This window comes from Eutrigla gurnardus (assembly GCF_963514095.1).
Source record: "Eutrigla gurnardus genome assembly, chromosome: 1".
Taxonomy (NCBI): domain Eukaryota; kingdom Metazoa; phylum Chordata; class Actinopteri; order Perciformes; family Triglidae; genus Eutrigla; species Eutrigla gurnardus.
In genome coordinates, this window is record NC_139915.1 from 24,263,679 (window position 1) to 24,280,821 (window position 17,143).

Consider the following 17,143-nt stretch of genomic DNA (forward strand, 5'->3'; position numbering starts at 1 on the left):
CAGATCTTTGGCAGCGTGGTGTCAGCCAGTGACACGAGCGGATTGTTTTTAAAAGACACACCTCAACATGTCGACTGCAACGCAAACACAAGCGTGACTTATTCATTTATGCGCCGCTATGGAGCTGACACCCAGTTTGTTGCATTCACTGTTGGGGCATTTGCAGGCATCTTATATGCAGTGTGCATTTTTTGTGTGTCTGTATTCATAAAATTCACATTTGCATCCCTGTCTGAATCATACATGACAAAATCTCATATTGCACCCGAGGAAAATGCCTTAATGAATTAAACATATTACACCTAATCTCTCATGAAGGGATGATCTCAGTAACTTGTCACACCTGTCACACAGCATTTCCTTGGAAATCATTGAAACGCATTCTGTGTAAAACCTAATTTGAAGCACAGGGATCCATATATTCTATTGAGTGCACACAGCAGATGTGTAAATGTATTTATTGTATATGACATTTTTGACAGGTGTTTGTTGTTAGGACAAAAAATACAAATGTCATCACCACATGTCAAAGATGATGTATAACTGTCACCTACGCTTGTGCTGTTGTTCCACTGAATTTAAAAAGAAAAAAAAAGGTACACGGTGTTGCATCTTGCCAATGAGCGTACAGCATGATCATGAGCTCCCCACGTAAGGAAACATACAGATACAATTATACAACTGGCTATTTACTGTAAACAAAAAAGGGCAATACATTGGAAACCAAAGACAAGGTCTATTCTGCATCGAAATCACTCAGTTTAAAAAAATAAACCTTGAAATTCAAATGAAAACAGATTAATAAACTAATTTGTTAGAAACAGTAACCCCACTGTTTAATCAACCAGATTGTTCCTGGAAAACAGCTAAACATGTATCGCAATTATAAATATGTATTATGTAATATATATTATAAGTAATACGTTATTCATGTAATCGAACCCCCATTTTTCATGCCGTCTGTGGTCTGCATTTTCTCGTTAACAGCCATTCAAAGTATTTATATTCAGTAATTACCTCTCTGTATAATAGTTCTTAGTGTTTGTGGCAGGCTCTGCCAGTGCTGCGATGGATTCAAATTGCCTTCACACGCATGAGGAAATGATGATGGCACGTTATCCGGCTCTACTGTTTTTAATTTGATCTTGTTGATATCATCTTCGTCATACATTTGCACACAATACAGCTGTATTAATGCAAACCAAATATGTCCTACTGCTGATGGTTCACAACCGGTTGGATTGTAAATCAGTTCTATGGAGTGCAACATTTTTGGCACATAGTTAGTTTTAACCGTGGGCATATGAAAACATGCGTCCGCAAAACAAGACGACAGCAAGTTGGGGCAGCAGATTTTAAATATCGCAGGGATTTTCAACTGATTTTTAGGTTTTAGCTGTGTGCTGCATCACAGTGGCAGGAGGACACAGTTAACCATCGCACTGATTTCCAATGGAAACCAAACACTTAACAGGAAACAACAGCTCACTCAATTGGAGAGGTAGGTAGAGATGGAAATACTAAGTCTGTAGCAGTAGTGTTTTGTTTTTCTTCCCAAAAATATGTTCATGTTTCAGATTATCAAGAAAAAAAATTACAGTAACAAGATCAAATTGGATAAACAAAAGTACAATCAGTTACAACAAGCTAATCGCCATTGCTTAATTCATGCATCAGTGGATTATTTGTATATACATTCTTCAAAAAGGTGTAGATGACCTATGTGCCATCTGACCAGTGTTGGTAGTTGAAGAAGAGACCCCAAGACAGTGTAAATATACAGCTTACATACTGTGGCCACACTTGGTTTGTGGAAAACACTGCCAGTTGAGCTTCCTGTTCCTGTTTTACTGAAATAAGAAGGGACGAACGGGGACATGACACGGATACGCACGGATTTGGAGGAGTACAGAACCCAGCACTGACTGTCTGGATTTAATGTTGATTTCTAATTATTGATGGACAAATGCAAATATGACCTGCTGTCTTTCATCTCGCTACATTAAACAGGAAGTGCCCAGAGAATCACAGTATCCCAACCTGACCTACTGAGGCAGCCCCCCATAACAACACATTATAGTTCTTCTGAGTCACTGGGCATCTCTGTCTGTCCACACACTGCATGGATGAATGCAGCTGGGAAGACTTTGTCCCAGAATTGTATTTGCTGGATTGCAGCTGAACCCTTGACTTGTCTGGAACCACTCATTTCAGCACCGGCTCCGCTTCACGCTTTATTTATAATTCAATCGGAGCCACTCTGCCGGGGGGGGGGGGGGGGGTTGCAGATACAGTAAACACCTCTTCTGAAAGTCAATGATGTTTTCCTGGCATTAACCAAACCAGACTGGTTGAGATGCGATATGAGAAACCTAGTTGGTAGGACAATATTATAACACATGCACATTGTAGGGGTGTGAACGATTGATTCAATATTGGGATATCAATGTGAAATATGCATTATGCAACGGTGTGTGTGTGCGTGTGTGTACTTTTAAACACCCACATTCTCTTCAGTGCCAGTGGAGACCTTGTTTGCCGTGGGCTCACGATACCGAGACAAAATATAAGAGACAAACAACATCAACAATGAACCAACAACAAATGGATTCCATTCACATTTCAATGGAATAGCAATCAGGGTCACTCTAGTGTGGCAGCCTCCCAGTGCCTGATCAAGACCTGTAAAATAAACAGACAGCATAGAACACTTTTGTTAGAGGGACTGTAACTCTCCAGACCGATGCAGTATGTGATTGTGCAAAATATTTGAACTCCGTGAACTACAAAAATTGTTTACACAGATCAAAAATTCCATTCGCAGGAAAGTGGTTTTCTGTTCACATTTATCTTGAGACAATTTTATACCATTTAGTCACACTGTCATGCCAAAACTAAACAGATACATGTCCTCTTATAATTTTACTGTGGTTAACCAACAAATTGGTGAGGAATTTGTCTGTTTCGCTAGGCCCCGCCCACCTTACTTACCATTACTATGCCTGTCCAAGTTTACAGTGATAACAGTGGCAGATTAATCACTTTAATTTTTAAAGATTTTAAACAAAAGGGTCCTTGATTTCAGGCAGATGTAGACAAAACCTGGCTTCTTCTTACAAACTGGTGACCCCAATTTCATCGGCAGAAAGGAAAACTATTGCTGGCAGATTTCCAGCTATGTTATAAAGCTAATGGTAGTTCCATGTACAGGCTGAAAACAATGCGAAACTTATACAAGCTTGTCTTTAAGATTCACAAGTTACATGTCCCAAACAATAAGTTGGCATCCTCTGCATTCTTGTATTGCAGTGGAGTATAAGTAAAACATTTTTATTTTTTTACGATTTGAGTAAAACGCTTAGACAGCCTGAAAGCTTAAATACTAGTTTCAAATGATAACACTGTCTCACTTTTAACATTCCAAAAGAAAGCGTTTTCATGATGAGTACTAACCGATGTGTTTGGTGAGGGTTGCTGGAGTGTCAACTTCCCCACATCTAACAAAGAGCTGCTGCTGCAGCTAAGTGGCAAATTGCTATTCAGGGGAGGGGCTTAGCATCAAAAAAAGAATAGTTAATTGTGTAATTTACTGGGCTGCTGCATTGAGACCTTTAACCAAATTACTTTTTCATACTTGCACATTCATTTAACAGCAAGATTGGAAAATGATGTCATTAACAACACATCTGTTTTGTAAACAGCCATAGTACGTCAACACATCATACATGAAAAACTACTTTCAAGTGCATATACATTTCATCCTAATTATATTTGAAGACAATTATTACAATCAATCCTTGCTGTTATCAACATGTGTGCTATTTTGTTTCAAATTAAAATGTATTTAATTTTTATACAATGATGATTATCATGATTTTTTTTTAATTTTTATTTTTTTATAAGATGACTAATTTTAAACATTCACTTAAATTACCACACGGAAAATGTCTTTAACCATAATTAGTGTGGACATAATTACATACATTAACAAAATGTGAGTGTTTTTTTTCTTTCAAATATAGAATATTTTCAAATACCAGACTTTAATGATGGAAACATGGATCTATGATGGCATCTGGTAATGTGATTTATGTGACTAATAATGCTTTGACAAACATATTATACTATTACATATATTTTTAAGTGTATGTTCCACTCTACCACGGAAACTGAGGGAGAGCGACTACAGCACTTGGACCTAATGATGCTTTCCTCATGTATCGTCACTCACTATATAAAGTATTTTCAAGAGGATATGATAGTCATTCTGAGTGCAATGATACACCTCCTAATAGCGCTATTGAAAAGTTCAACACCCCTACATCTCTGGTTGAGGGAGAATATGAAAGTTTCAGAGGCTATTAATCTTCACCGGAGAATGAGAACATAATTCATTACATCATCAAATATTTCAGCCAGGAACCCATTAAGTCCACTAAGTAATTCAAAACACTATGAGGCTCTTCATAAAACTGCATTTAGCTGCCACCCCGTCATGTGGTTCAGTGCAACTCAACAGGAACATGGCAAAAACCCTAATTTATAGTTTACCTTTTAGTTTCTATTCTCCTGAAACAAGTCTGAAAAGTGCAAGCAAGTAGCAAATTATGAGAACAATGTAAATAAATGTAACACCCCCACTCATTTACTACTGATCAATTATGTTGTGATAAAAGTGTGTATATTCTGTGCTACTTACTGTGTTATCTTGCAGTTGTTTGTTGTGACGAAGCGTCCCGTGTAGTGTATATTACACCTGACCACGTTGTTGGTGTAGTCTGATTCCCGCACCAAGAATTTGGGATTAACCTGGAGCTGAGAGAAAAAGTACAGGAGGCACATCACAACTCACAAAATTACACTAAACCAGCTGATGGGCCCAATGCTTCCGAGATGAGGATATTTGGGATGGACAGCTTAGAACACAATTATAGCCAAAACTGCGGACTGGAAACCACTGAGCCATGAAGATAACTATTACCCTAAAAACAGTTTCAGTAAGGTTATCACTCTTTTATTACCCAGATCAATTTGTTTTGGTGGCCTAGATCTTCACCGTCTTATTGTGCTGTCCAAAAACCTGCCATGTGTATGCACATTAGACTCGTAGACTCCTACCTTTAGTATGTATTTTCCAGGCTGGACGTCCGTGATATCGATCCACTGGCAGTCGATATCAGCATTGTATGTATCATAGCAGCCTGGGCTCAGACCCTGAAGATACAAAGGAGGAATACTGATCCGAGTCAAAAACAGTTGGAATTTTAAAATCAGTGGGTGAAAACAGCTGCAATCAAAGGTTAATATTATCTATCCATCGATCTTTCTCTATATCTATATATGGGAGGGCATCCTGGTTGGCACTTTATCATATTTTATCTACCATACGGGCATCCAAAAGGGCACTTTTGCTCTGGTCTGTGGGGCATAAAGGGGGGCTCTCCCTCCAATCCCCACCCTCACCAGTGGATGAAGGGACGTCTACTAAGAGTATTGTGGATCATTTCACACGTTACCTGAGTGTGAGTGGTGCATGCGTAGCGCTTCAGGTGACCAAAGTCACAGGTGGTGTCCTCCAAACAGAAGCTGGCCTTGTGTCCCTCTGCCACTTTCCGGCCAGTAGCGACCTCCAGTAAGTCATAGTGGCTGAACTCATCCATACTGTGGTAGTGTCTGTTGGGGCAAGCACAAGTCTGAATGCAGTGAAACGAACATCTTCGTTAAGGAGCAAGTGAGCCATCAAAAATAGTTAATTCTCGTGTTATCTGTTATGCCATGTGCTCCTAAGAAATATTAATCAGAAATGATTGCTAATTTGGAAAGTTTGTTAGCCATTGTGATTAAATTCAGCAAACGTGTACCTTTAAACACAAACGGTGAACTTAAAGTGACCTCATCTGCTAACAAGTGATGTTGCACCTTGACTGAACACGTCATAAAGTATGAAAGGACAATGGATGCTAATTAATGGCAACAATAAAGTGTAGCTGAAGCACGACATTAACACCCTAATGATGTATGAATGTTGTTAATTAGCTTCTATCAGTCGGCAAGATCCTGTGTGTGTGTGTGTGTGTGTGTGTGTGTTGCTGTGTATGCATTTAAGCGTGTGCACATATCTGTGTGTGTGTATCGCATTGTGCATTTATTTGGTTGCGGTGTGTGTTTGTTTGCACAGCTTTAGCAATGTGGACGCACGCGGCTGAGTGACAAGAGAGCTGCTCCATTTGAAAATCATCTGCAATATCAACAACTGTATGGCTTGGATCTCTCCCAAATACCAAAGTGACCCAGGATACTATTCACTTTTTACAAGCCTGGTGAATTTGGTCGTAACAATATCAAAGTACATCAATAGAAATATATGTTCCTTGATGTTTCTCTGTAAATTTGTATGTACATGTCGTAAAATCTAAGGTGGACTGTGTTTCCGGTAAGTATAACGAATATATAAAGAGAAAGACCAACAAAAATATGTCCTGGTGTTTGTGTGGACCTGAATACATGTTTCGATCAGTGTGGAGTAAAGGTCCTCTACGTGTCTGTATGTATTCCTGTATTTAGTTTGCCTAACTGCCCTTTTTGGGGGGGAAATGCAGCTACAAAAGGCTTGATTTCATTCATGTTCCTTCTGATAAAGATTAGCCAAGATAACTATTCCTCAAATTCTGATGACATTTGAGAGCTGGAGAGGTAAATGATTAGATTGGAAAGCAAAACCTTTTTTAACTGTTGATTCCAATAGCAGCAATTTGAGTCATTAGTAACAAAGAATGGCCTACATCAATATGACAATATTCCTAGAGGGCACACCCAAAATGACAAAATTAAAGGTTTTATAGACACCTTCTAGCAGTTATTCCAACTATTTATTGCCATTATTATTTGATTCTTAAATTGCTCCAAATACTGTATTTAAGTGGTGTTGACTTTAGTAGTTGCAACAGGTGAAGTAATCACTGGATCTCCTAGAGTTACACAAACTCAGACTATATAAATATTACTTTCGCCTTACTTCGCCCATGTTTCAACATTGCAACAGCTCTTACTGGAACAGTCATTAAAGATTGAAGGATGACTTGGAAGGAAATGTGGGTACTTTCCACTAATGGAGTAAGTGACCATTCAAGGACTCATTCTTTCCATAGACGAGGCAACCAATTATGAGCCAATCTCAGGTAGAAACCTGCCAGTAGTTATCTGTGGCTAAACACTATCTGTGTTGTGCTTATTGACACACATTACCATTCTGTCTCTGCTAAGATGCAAATGTAGACGACCCAGCGTGTTTACAGGCTTATTCTATGTGTAAATGTGTATAAACCAGGGCAGGACGGCCTGGAAGGTTGAAGCACAGCTTTTATTTGTGTTACTGAAACCGGCAATCAGTCCAGTCAGAGTCTTGGGATGATTATCTACAGTACATGCGTGTGTGAAGCAGAGAGGAGTGCGGGAAGTAGAAGATCGAGGGTGGGAGGCGCTGGATTACGAGGTGCCTGGAAGGGTCCCCTGCCTCCTCAGATTTCTGGATCCCCTCGCGGACTATGTCAACTACAGAGAATGTGGTGTTGGAAGGACGCATGGAGGACTTAACATGAATAATTTGTAATAGTAATATACAAAACATTACAATCCCTCTTCAAAGTTGTGAGTCATTTTCCACTTGTGTTGCAGCAAACAAGACTTTGAGGGTTTCGCAGATCACAGGGTGGGTTGTAAAACAGAGAACTACAGAAGGGTCTTTGAGAACTATTTAGCAGGGGCCTGACACTTGCCTTCCACAAAGTGCAACCAGGATATGAAGACATACGTCTAAGCACCTGCACAAATAGCAGCCATGATCTCTGACCACAAAGGTCACATACTTCAAGTTGTACCAAAAGGGACTGAAACAAATAATGAAGAACACTATTATTTTACTCACACAGGGAAAAAAACCTCATAAACCCGTTTTCCATACTGATTGGCATACAGTAAATGGAATTCTTTGTCCTCATTTGTGTAAAAAAAAACAAAAAAAAACCATACAAAATTCCAACATTTTCACAGCACCATGATACTTAAGAGGATGCCGTTCCCTTCCCTTCTTCTCACACTCCAGTAAGAAAGATAGGGGTGAATGTAATGAAAAGCAAACTGTCAACCTCATAGCTTATTCAACAGAAATGTAGGGCAGCAAAGTTTATTGTGAGAATTTGGGCTAGAGATTTTCTCCCCCTAAAGAGATGTCTTTGTTAACTAACATGCTGTCCCAGTAACCCACATCCATGCCATCACACTTAAGCAGCTGTGTGATCTGGTGTCACAGATTGACAGGAAAAAATGGATTGATTTGTCATTCCAAACGCACAACCAGTGGAATGATTGTCTTGGCTATCCGCCTCCTGGGAACCACTTTGAAAATGCAGACTGATGTCAGACAGAAACAACACTGCCAATCTCCTAACGGCCAGTCAACATTCCTCTGAGATGAGGATAGTAAAGCAGAGCCTGGCACTCGTGTCAGTGGGCGGACTTGCTGGAATTAAGATAGAAGCCAGTCTGTGGGATAAAAAGGCATAAACCACTGACAATACCCCCAAAATCTCCTCATCAGCAGCCCCCTAGAGCCATGACTGCCTTGCTAAAATCTGTCCACTGAGAAAGACACGTGAGAAAAGTTGCTGTCTAAAGTGATCAAACCCTCATAGCTACATACCATTGTTTTTCATGTACTGCGTATTTTGTCCTATGTCCCCTCTAATGGACTTCATAGGTTTGACCCCCCTCTTTTGACCAGGAAACTGTAATATATGTGTACTTTCTCAGTCTTTTCTTGCAGTCTGACTGTAGGGCACAATATGGATCTTACAGGGCAGTACGACCCCCAATCTGCATTTACCCTCAGTCAACTGACAATTACATGTCAACTTCCTGGACAAGAACTCAGTGCTTTAGTACACACGAAATAGACCAAACAAACCATTGCTCCTCAGTTTGTAGAGGTATCTTCGCGTTTTCATGGCAGTGGCACAAGACATGCATATTATCATCCATGGGTCAGAATATTTATTAAAGGTGTTATGAATGAGATTGGGAGCATTTATTTTGCCTCTCAACATGGTGAAAGCTGATCCGGCAGCTTGCAAATAACAGTGCTTATGGCGCTTATAGAGCAAACAACGGCAAAAGTGCTGGCAGAGCTAACCGTTTACCTGAGGGAGAGCTGGAAGGGCTTGGTCACAACGGTTTTATCAGCTGTAACTGCCATATTAGTGCCGTGCAGAGCGGCACCCATGAGCTAGCCAGTGGGTCACGCTCACAGAGCTCGGATAACAACACACACAGAGGGAGAGCGACTTCATCCTTTGCTTAGGTAGACATTACTCCACTATTTTACATAGTAAGTAGTTGTTTGCTGATATATTAATGCTCTGATCAGATTTAGCACCTTTAATTCAGGGTATATTATTACTGTGATCTACTAGATCAGGAATTTTATAACCTTCTCAATAGTAAGGTGATTCAAATATACCAACCTATGTACTGTACAGATATTATTTACATGAATAAATACACTCTGTAGGAATAAAATCCTAAAAAAAAGTGTCGGCCAAGTAGCTCCCTGGTTATCGCAGCTTTACTGTAGCCAGCAAAGCATCATTATCTGATTGGGTCAAATCTGTTTTGTATTACTTACTGGTGACAGCTATGCCACTCCCAGGTATGACGTGGCCTGTTCGGCATGAAGTCAGCAATCCCCTTATTCTTCACCCTCTGTGGGAATCGCAGCAGGACCCTTACATCGTAGTCGGTGGTCTCAGGGCCATAGGCGGAGCTGAATGGCGCACAAACACATAGATCAAGACAACAGTGAGGGAAACTGTACAAGTGGCTGCAAAAAAGAATGCCAGCACGTCTGTTTCTCATAACTAAGACAAGGAAAGAAAAAAAAAGAGCAAGACCGGAAAGCCTCGGAGGCAGGAGCATATCTACTAAATAATTCATTCTACAGATTACAACCATCTCTCCGCATAGTTTCAACCCGGGGAGAGGAGACATGCTGTTGCATGATTCCCTTTTTTTTTCTTGAAAAAAAAAGAAGGCAGGAACAATCTCAAGTTCACAATACCACTGAAGATCTAAGCCATTCATCTTGTGACTGTTGTTGACATTGGAGTGTATGGCAAATTACAACAGCCCATCTGTCGGTGATTGCTGCAAACGCAGACAGGATATGAAAGAGCTTTGAGGGATGGCTGTGCTCTGATGGGAAGAGGGCAAATAGAGCAGCCATGGGGACAGCACACTTCCATCATTTCAATAGTATTCTTTAGTACAGAGGCAGTGGAAGGGCCCAAGCCCATGGCTCAGGGGATGCTATCCACCAACACGGAGATATTAAACTAACAACGGTCTGTATCCCCGAAGGTGACCGGGATTCAGTTCACTTATGTTGTGCTGTTGGTCAACTTTTTTTTCATTATTTCTTTCAGATTATTGCAAAGAACTGGTGTCCTGAGTCCTGAAGGCTATGTTAGATTTGTGGATGGTTCACTCGCTGGTTAATGTTACCCAAAGGTGGAGCAGCTTGTAAAGAATGTTAATATTTCAAAAACAAATTAGCACTTTGCTGTTAATGCATGAAGCAGGGTAAAACCTAGACAGAGCATCAGAGGATTACACTGAGATAGGAAATAGTTAATTATTTCTAATATAAATCAACTGAATATCTTTGTGACATTCTAGCCACTGAGCCTCTAAGTTACTTCCAGAAACCATTGAAATGACAATTTGTCACTAAATTGAAAGCAGAACCCATAGGGGCAACAACATTGTGATACTGTGACATTAGAATGAACTCACTGAAAAAGTAAAAGAAAATAAAATAAAAATAAAAATCCAGCAAAGGACATCCAGAATTTACCTTGAAAGACATTTTTCTTCAGCAGCACAGCGGAGAGAATACATGTGGGCTCTCTGGATATACGTGGAAGCCTGGACATAGTTGGGATCAGGAACCAGGTCTGGCAAACCTGAAAAGGTAGAAAGACTGCTCATTCTACTTTGTCATTCAGCCACAAATAACACACAACATTGTGGAAGTGAAAGCAAATTGTTTAAAATCATCCAAATATGAAATTGCAGAAATCTGATCCAAATACTGAAAACAAAATATTCTTTTTTTTATCACTCAAAGGAACATTTTTGCAACTGAAACATGAAATTAAACAATTATTATTATGTATTGTTTGAGCCGCAAAACTACATTATAGCACTGCTATTTCCCTGCTATTTTATTTTGTGATTCGATGATTGGTAACCTGGGGCAGGTCACCTTTTGATGTCTGAATTCCAGCCATTCCTGCCAATGACAGCGAACACACCAGAAACAGAGAAACTCTTTTTTCTCATGTGTCATCAACTTTTTATTTATGGCAGTGATAATCGGAGAATACGATGGGCTCATAGTTCAAGACTGGGTCACTCCTGAGAAAGAGCCTTTGGCCACTAATTACTGCGCATTCCAGATTATTATCATGGCATTCTAATGAGCCCCTTTTGCTCCATACGCTTGTTAGACAGGGGTGAGATTGGGGTAAGAGAGCATACGAGTTGCAAAATGGGAACCTGTTTTGTATTAACAATTGCTGACTTGGCTGATGTGATGTGATCCCCCATGTGTACCGATCTCAATATGAATGTGTGACTTCAATTGAACCTTTAGTATAGTAAACGTAGTGGTATCTGTTGGGGATAATGCTAAACTTGGAAATATCTGAGCTGCAGTATCACAGGAGGGTTTGTTCCAAATGCAGCCTGTGTTTTTCATACTTTGGATTCTGCAAACAAGTGACAAGAGACGAAGAGATGAGGGAAGGCATAGGTGCACAGCGATACAGCAAGGAGAGCCAGACGGAGACACGGTGAGGCAGAATGTGCAGAAACAACAGTGATCTCACACCACTGCTGTTTTTAAAGTGGGCCACTGACCAAGTCTGTCAGAAAACCTGAGGAGAAGGGGGAAAAAAAAGAAACAGGCCTGACTTGTCAGAGTGAATGTCTGTCTGTCCTGTTCCCAATAAAAGCCCATACCGATGTAGCTTATCACCTCTTTTTAGCTTACAAAGGCCAGACGCGCTTTAATGTGAGCTTGTACAAGTAACTGAAAGTCAAACCATTAGACCTCTAAGCATGGAAGTAAAATCACCAAAAAATGTTATATGACCTTTACTTTCTGTCCAACCTTTTTTTTACTAGTGCAGCAAGTTTAAGGAGAATAGATAATGAAATAATGCACTGTTTTTTTTACATTTTGGATTAACGCGATGGGCTTTAGCTACGGTCTGTTTATGGAAACCAGATAGGACGTTTTCTATTTTATATTCACCCACTTCAACATCCTCGTGGGCCCTCCCTCCACAGCTGCAAGGTGAAATAAGGGCTAAACATCCTATATGACAGCTCTCTCGTAGACAGGCAGACGTAAAGCATGGGGGTAAGCCACGATGTTTACATCACAGAGGACCACGATGTAAACACTGTAAGACCAGTGTGAAATGCAGAGGTTTTCCAGCAGCACTCACAAACCCTATTTCTTCTCCTCAAGCTAGAAGGGCTTTGTTCTCTGCCTCCTAATCTTTTGAAATGTGAAATTGGGTGTCTTTCAGAGGGATAAAGTATATTGAGGAGCCAAAGCTGATCAGCTCTCGACAGCATGTGACAAAGCCACACATTACACTCTAAGTGGGGCACGGAGAAAAGGAACTAAATCTTGCCATGATTGTTATACCATCTAATATAGCATAATAATAAAAGACATGAGGGCTCCCTCTCTGGATACTCCTGCTTTAAGATATAGACTATTAGCTGCAGGGGACTGACACTGTAGAATACTTGAGGTAATTTTAAAGTGAAAAATCACAGCGGTTGATGATAGTAGTATAGTAAAGTAAGTATTTCACAGCTTCTCTTGGTCATTAGGTCATTTATTAGACTCTCTGTGTTCTCTTGTGAACATACATCTCATCCATTTTCATGATTCTCAACTATTTTGCTTTTGGTGGTCAGTTAATATATTACAGTGAGATGCTGAACAGTGTTTCTTGATTTGATGCTATCACATTTAAGGTAATAGGTGAAATAACTGCAGCCGCCTTAATTAATCAATCTTACAGTCTACCAATCATTGCAGCTTTAAAAACTGCACTCAAAAAAGTGAGTAACTTCACAAAGGCTGCACAATCCATGTCAGCAACTAGACTGCTAACACAGAATAAATCTTGTGAATAGATTTGATTGGTCCCCTTGAATTTGTTCTCAAATTGAACTCAATGTTGATTGAGTTTGAGTGTGTTTGTTAGTTAGCCTGGTAACACAATATAGGGATTTCTTAGGGGTAGCAAATGGAATCGTCAATGGCAGAAATTCAATTTCTCTAAGTGGAGATGGCTTGAAGTCATTGCCACATTACAAATTTGAGTTCTTTAACAACAAAAGTGCCTTGCTGACTCAAGCCCTATTCACTCAATGTGATTCTAGAGACAACAAGTCAAAAGCAGTCACTGGAAAGTGGGTCGGCACACATTTAAGGTTTCATGGCCTTAAACTTAGTGTTTGCCAGCATCTGTACAGCTTGTCCACCCACACTAAACCTACCATGAACCTATTTGTGCTTAGGGTAGTTCACATTACATAAAATGTATGCATATAGCCACATATAGATTTTAATTTTAAGAATTTATTAATATCATTATATTCGAAGCCGGGTCATTGAAATATGTTTATTGTGATATACAGATTATGTCATGGACTTCACTGCCTTTAAAAAATGGCATTACTATGCTTAAAAAATATTCTTCAGTTTTAAGTAAATCTTAAACTTGTAGATCACAATAGTTATTATGGAACTGTAACAGCGTAATGTTGTGCTGTGAAGCAGTGAAATAAAAATGTCAGCTTCCAAACGGCTCCCAATGGCTGAATCTTTATCACAATGATTACTGGGAACACTAAGGCATCTGCACACATGTTGGCTTTTTGTGCTGTAGAAATGGCTCCCAGCATTAGAATGGCTAGTGAATGATGGTTGGGAAGCACACACACTACACTGAAGAGACTGCAGCACAGTTAGGCAGATCATTGAGCAAAACAAAAAAAGGTAAATCTGCAATATTAAGAGTCTGAGAGTCTCATTGGAGGTCCTCGTCTCCTCGTCTCCTCACAGCTCAAACTCTGGTGGTGGGAGCACAGAAAAACGAATGTTTTGTTCGTGTTTAGCCAAGTCATGTTTTCCCTCTGCATTAACAATGAGTTCAATAGACGTTTCTTCCTCCACAGTACTTCAATAGGTTAAGAAAATATGTTATTCAAGCCAGGGTATTTCACGTTTTAACAGTCGTTCTTCCCCCTAAGAAATCTGACTAAATATTTCTTTGATTTCCTGTAGCTGAAGCAATGGACCCCATGTGTTACAGGGACTTTCCATGCTCTCCCTCCCCCTCAGGGAGTGGTGAAGTACTGTATCCCCCCTCCTCCGTTTCCCCTCTCCTGTCCTAAAGCCAAGGAGGCAGACATGGCCAACCAACACCCCCTGTCACCAGACCCCCTATGAGGTCACCACTACCATTACCCAACTCCACACACCACATGAACCAGTTTACTTTTGTGTAGAACAGAACTCCACACACAAAAACACAGTGGTTCTTGTATGCTCCCTGAACATTGGCAGAGCTTGCTCAACACCTGGTTTTCATAAGCATGCAAGTGGGAAAAGATGAACCTTGTGTCCACTTTGCTTTGTTTGCGAACTGAAAAATAGGAATAATTTTGAGTAAATGTTCGATTAAAATGTTGTGTTTCATCATTACTCTTGATATATGAAACATATGCAAGGATATTGGGAAAACAACATGATTGTGTTGTTGAGGGGGTGGTGAGCTGCCTGCTTCCCTGTCGAGTAATAACATAAATCGAATTAAAGATAGAAATACCCCTAGGGGCTATGCCCACTATGTTCCCTGTTTCCATTCAAAAGTACTCAAAATCAGCCATCTCATCCATGTGCCTCTCCCAATATAATCATGATTTGAAATAAAGGATACATTGTGTTATTTCTCAAAACCTGAAACAAAAAGCTCACCATACCTCTCTGATCTGGTCGGTACACACTCCCGACATTTATGCTGGGGTTCTCCAGGCCAGAGTTTGGAGAACTTCTGCCAGGAGGAACGGGATTCAGGAAAGGTGGCTGGGGTCTTCCAAATGGAGGGAACTGCTCATACTGAGGGCTCCTGATTTGTGGTTGACCAGCTGATCCTGTCCTGTCCACTACGACGGGAGTTGCTGGGTTGGTGTCGGGGGCAGGGACAGCAGGGCCATTCTCCCCGTTGAAGATGCTGTGGGTGTATCTGTGGTCTAGACCATCTGCAAACGGTGGTTGGGCAGCACGTGCAGGCACAACAGGATTGGGCCCATAGCCATAAGACTGGTAGTAACGATAGCCATCCTCAGTAAAATCAGAGGGAGAACCTGGGAGCACTGGGGCCACACCTCCATATCCTCCTCCGGTAAACCTCTGTCCAGTGCTATACCCTCCAGCTCCAACTCCACCACCATAGCCTCCACCTCCAACTCCCGCTCCAGCTCCAACTCCACCGCCATACCCTCCACCTCCAACTCCAGCTCCAACTCCACCGCCATATGGCCCACCACCATACCCTCCAACTCCACCGCCATATGCTCCACCGCCGTATCCTCCACCGGCAACAGGCTGAAAAGGTGGCTCGTAGCTCCTGACTGGCCCTTCTACAAAACTAGGGTCGTAAGGAACTTGTTGGAAGGGAGGCTGTTGGGGAAATGGGTTCTGTGGGTAGGATGGTATATTATAAGAAGATGAAGAAAAAGATGATGACGATGATGATGATGATGAGCCTGTGGATGGCCTGAATTGAGTGGTAGAGGATCCTTGGAACTGGCTACCCCTTGTACTGCCTACAGTTTGTCTCCAGTTATCGGGCACTTGCCCAAAGCCAAAAGGATGCCTTGCCTGGCCACGGACAGTGTCAGAGGATCCTCTTGATGGCGCCTGGCGGCGGACATTGCCTCCCTGAGGTCTACGTGAAGAGCGTGGCTGGGTGTCTGCCACAACAACTCTGGGACCTCCACCCTGGGCAGCTGCCCCGGCAGGGACATATTCAGCTCCGCTGTTCAGCAGGCTAAATAGCCGGCCATTATTCTCCCATTGGATCACCTGCCTCCAAGGGGTGGCAGAGTTGTCCTGCCCCTGGCCTCCACTCTGGCTCTCCCCCTGGGTCTGTGTTGCTTCCTGAGCCTGCCCCGAGCCCAGCAGGACAAATACCAAACATGCCACAACAAAAATGGGCAACATACTGGATGCAAAGATGCCAAAGATCACTACACAGTAAAAGAAAAACCCTCCAGTCCTCCAGCAGCTCCAGCTCAAACCACCTGTAGCTCTGTCAATAAAACATGTGTATCCTCTTCCCGCAAGTACAGCTTTGGTGTGAGTATTGAGACAGATGCAGGGGTGAAACGCGAGCCTGTGGTCGAGTGCATCTGCAGGTCGTCACTGCCAGCAGTAGATGAGGTTGAATGTGCATTAAAAGCAATCACACCCAGGAGAGTGAAAGTGGGCTTCAGAAGAGCCACCGGTGGTGTTACCGTCTGTTAAAGCTACAAAAATATGTCCTGACTCCTTGTCGGTCTGCTGGCTTGCTTGTCAGACTGAGCATTGCTTGCTGCCTTCTGGAAAGAAGTGTCTGTGCACTGCACGACTGCAAGCTTCTATTTGCCTGATTGCTTACAATGGACTGTGAAAAAATCTCAAACTTTTTTAAGGGGAGGTCCCACATGGCCCTAGTGCTAGTGATGTTTCCTGGCCTGCAGCAGCCAGGCCTCCATGAGGCTTCCAGAGTCAACATTACCATCTGCAAAGGCATTTAGACTTGTAACACATCTCACGTTCAAGGGTTTTGCTTTCTCTTCTCCGCCTGTACAGTAAACAGCTAGACATAAAACATGCCCTTGAATTTTTTTTGTCTGTTTGAAAGACTTGTTTTGCCTTTAAAAAACTTGCAATAAACATATGCAGAATTTAAATGACTGGTAAGAGGGACACTCTCTCTCCCAATAGACAACAGAT

General features: G+C 41.4%; 1 protein-coding gene across 1 annotated transcript; it reads right to left on the reverse strand.

Annotated features, from left to right (window-relative positions):
- Window positions 1–442: 442 nt before the first annotated feature.
- loxl1 (lysyl oxidase-like 1) lies at window positions 443–16,757 on the reverse strand. Its single transcript, XM_084035616.1, has 7 exons — window positions 15,127–16,757; window positions 10,907–11,015; window positions 9,680–9,817; window positions 5,517–5,673; window positions 5,119–5,214; window positions 4,700–4,815; window positions 443–2,682 (listed from the first exon to the last, which is right to left on the reverse strand). Exons 1-7 carry the CDS (start codon window positions 16,367–16,369, stop codon window positions 2,676–2,678), a joined length of 1,866 nt encoding a protein of 621 aa, XP_083891742.1. The 5' UTR covers window positions 16,370–16,757; the 3' UTR covers window positions 443–2,675.
- Between the last annotated feature and the right edge of the window lie 386 nt (window positions 16,758–17,143).

Bases quoted from the DNA above. Each gene is read 5' to 3' on its own strand.
- loxl1 (XM_084035616.1), bottom strand. From the start codon at position 16,369: ATGTTGCCCATTTTTGTTGTGGCATGTTTGGTATTTGTCCTGCTGGGC. The intron at 9,818-10,906 runs GTAAATTCTGGA...TGCGCCATTCAG, and splicing joins GAAGAAAAATGTCTTTCAAG to CTCCGCCTATGGCCCTGAGA. The intron at 5,674-9,679 runs GTAAGTAATACA...TTGCCCCAACAG, and splicing joins GAGTGGCATAGCTGTCACCA to ACACTACCACAGTATGGATG.